This window comes from Triticum dicoccoides, chromosome 6A (assembly GCF_002162155.2).
Source record: "Triticum dicoccoides isolate Atlit2015 ecotype Zavitan chromosome 6A, WEW_v2.0, whole genome shotgun sequence".
Taxonomy (NCBI): domain Eukaryota; kingdom Viridiplantae; phylum Streptophyta; class Magnoliopsida; order Poales; family Poaceae; genus Triticum; species Triticum dicoccoides.
Window position 1 is genome coordinate 66,376,436 of NC_041390.1, and position 1,207 is coordinate 66,377,642.

The 1,207-nt window shown below is 52.1% G+C and overlaps 1 protein-coding gene across 1 annotated transcript; it reads left to right on the plus strand.

Moving 5' to 3' along the window:
• On the plus strand, positions 1-1,001 carry LOC119314981 (chlorophyll a-b binding protein of LHCII type 1-like). Its single transcript, XM_037589659.1, has one exon. The coding sequence runs from the start codon at positions 79-81 to the stop codon at positions 877-879; it is 801 nt and encodes a 266-aa protein (XP_037445556.1). The 5' UTR covers positions 1-78; the 3' UTR covers positions 880-1,001.
• Positions 1,002-1,207: the final 206 nt, after the last annotated feature.

Below are 1,207 nucleotides of genomic sequence, written 5' to 3' on the forward strand. Positions count from 1 at the left end.
CCCCCTCTCCTATCAAGTCATCTGGACACACCCATCTCTTGCAGAACCCATACTGCCAACATTTTGCGTAGCCTTACAATGGCGACCACAACCATGTCTCTCTCCTCCTCGACCTTTGCCGGCAAGGCGGTGAAGAATGTACAATCGTCGACTCTCTTTGGCGAGGCCCGTGTCACCATGCGCAAGACTGCAGCGAAGGCGAAACGGGTTTCCTCTAGCAGCCCATGGTACGGTGCCGACCGTGTGCTCTACCTCGGCCCACTCTCTGGCGAGCCTCCGAGCTACCTGACCGGTGAATTCCCTGGCGACTATGGGTGGGACACCGCCGGGCTTTCGGCTGACCCCGAAACCTTCGCCAAGAACCGGGAGCTAGAGGTGATCCACTGTCGTTGGGCCATGCTTGGGGCGCTTGGTTGCATCTTCCCTGAGTTACTCGCCCGCAACGGTGTCAAGTTTGGCGAGGCCGTTTGGTTCAAGGCTGGCTCCCAGATTTTTAGCGAGGGTGGTCTCGACTACCTCGGCAACCCCAGCCTCGTCCAAGCGCAAAGCATCCTAGCTATTTGGGCGTGTCAAGTCGTGCTAATGGGTGCCGTCGAGGGGTACCGCATTGCCGGCGGCCCACTTGGCGAAATCGTGGACCCACTCTACCCAGGCGGCAGCTTCGACCCTCTCGGTCTAGCCGATGACCCTGAGGCATTCGCTGAGCTCAAGGTGAAGGAGATCAAGAACGGGCGTCTCGCTATGTTCTCAATGTTTGGTTTCTTTGTCCAAGCTATCGTCACAGGCAAGGGCCCTCTTGAGAACCTCGCTGACCACATCACTGACCCCGTCAACAACAATGCTTGGGCGTTTGCCACCAATTTTGTTCCCGGCAAGTAAGTTATCTTGAAGCCTGTGCACACCACCAAGCGTGTTTATTGTACAGCCTGAGTTGTACTACCATGATGTAAATTACAATAATTTTATGCAAAAGCAATGCAAGATTTGTCCGCCTTCAATGTTGTGACTTGCATTGATCTGACCATTTTGTTGTGACAACAATCACAATCACAGAAACAAATAAATACTTTGTCACGCGCTTAATTAATTATTACTTCCTCAGTCTGAAATTACTTGTCACTCAAATGGATAATTCCGGACAGACGGATGTGTTTGGCACTTAAATACCTTCGTTTGAGCGACAAGTAATTTCGGATAGAGAAAGTAT

What these genes read in the sequence shown, in the direction of transcription:
- LOC119314981 (XM_037589659.1), top strand. Translation starts at nt 79, where the DNA reads ATGGCGACCACAACCATGTCTCTCTCCTCCTCGACCTTTGCCGGCAAG.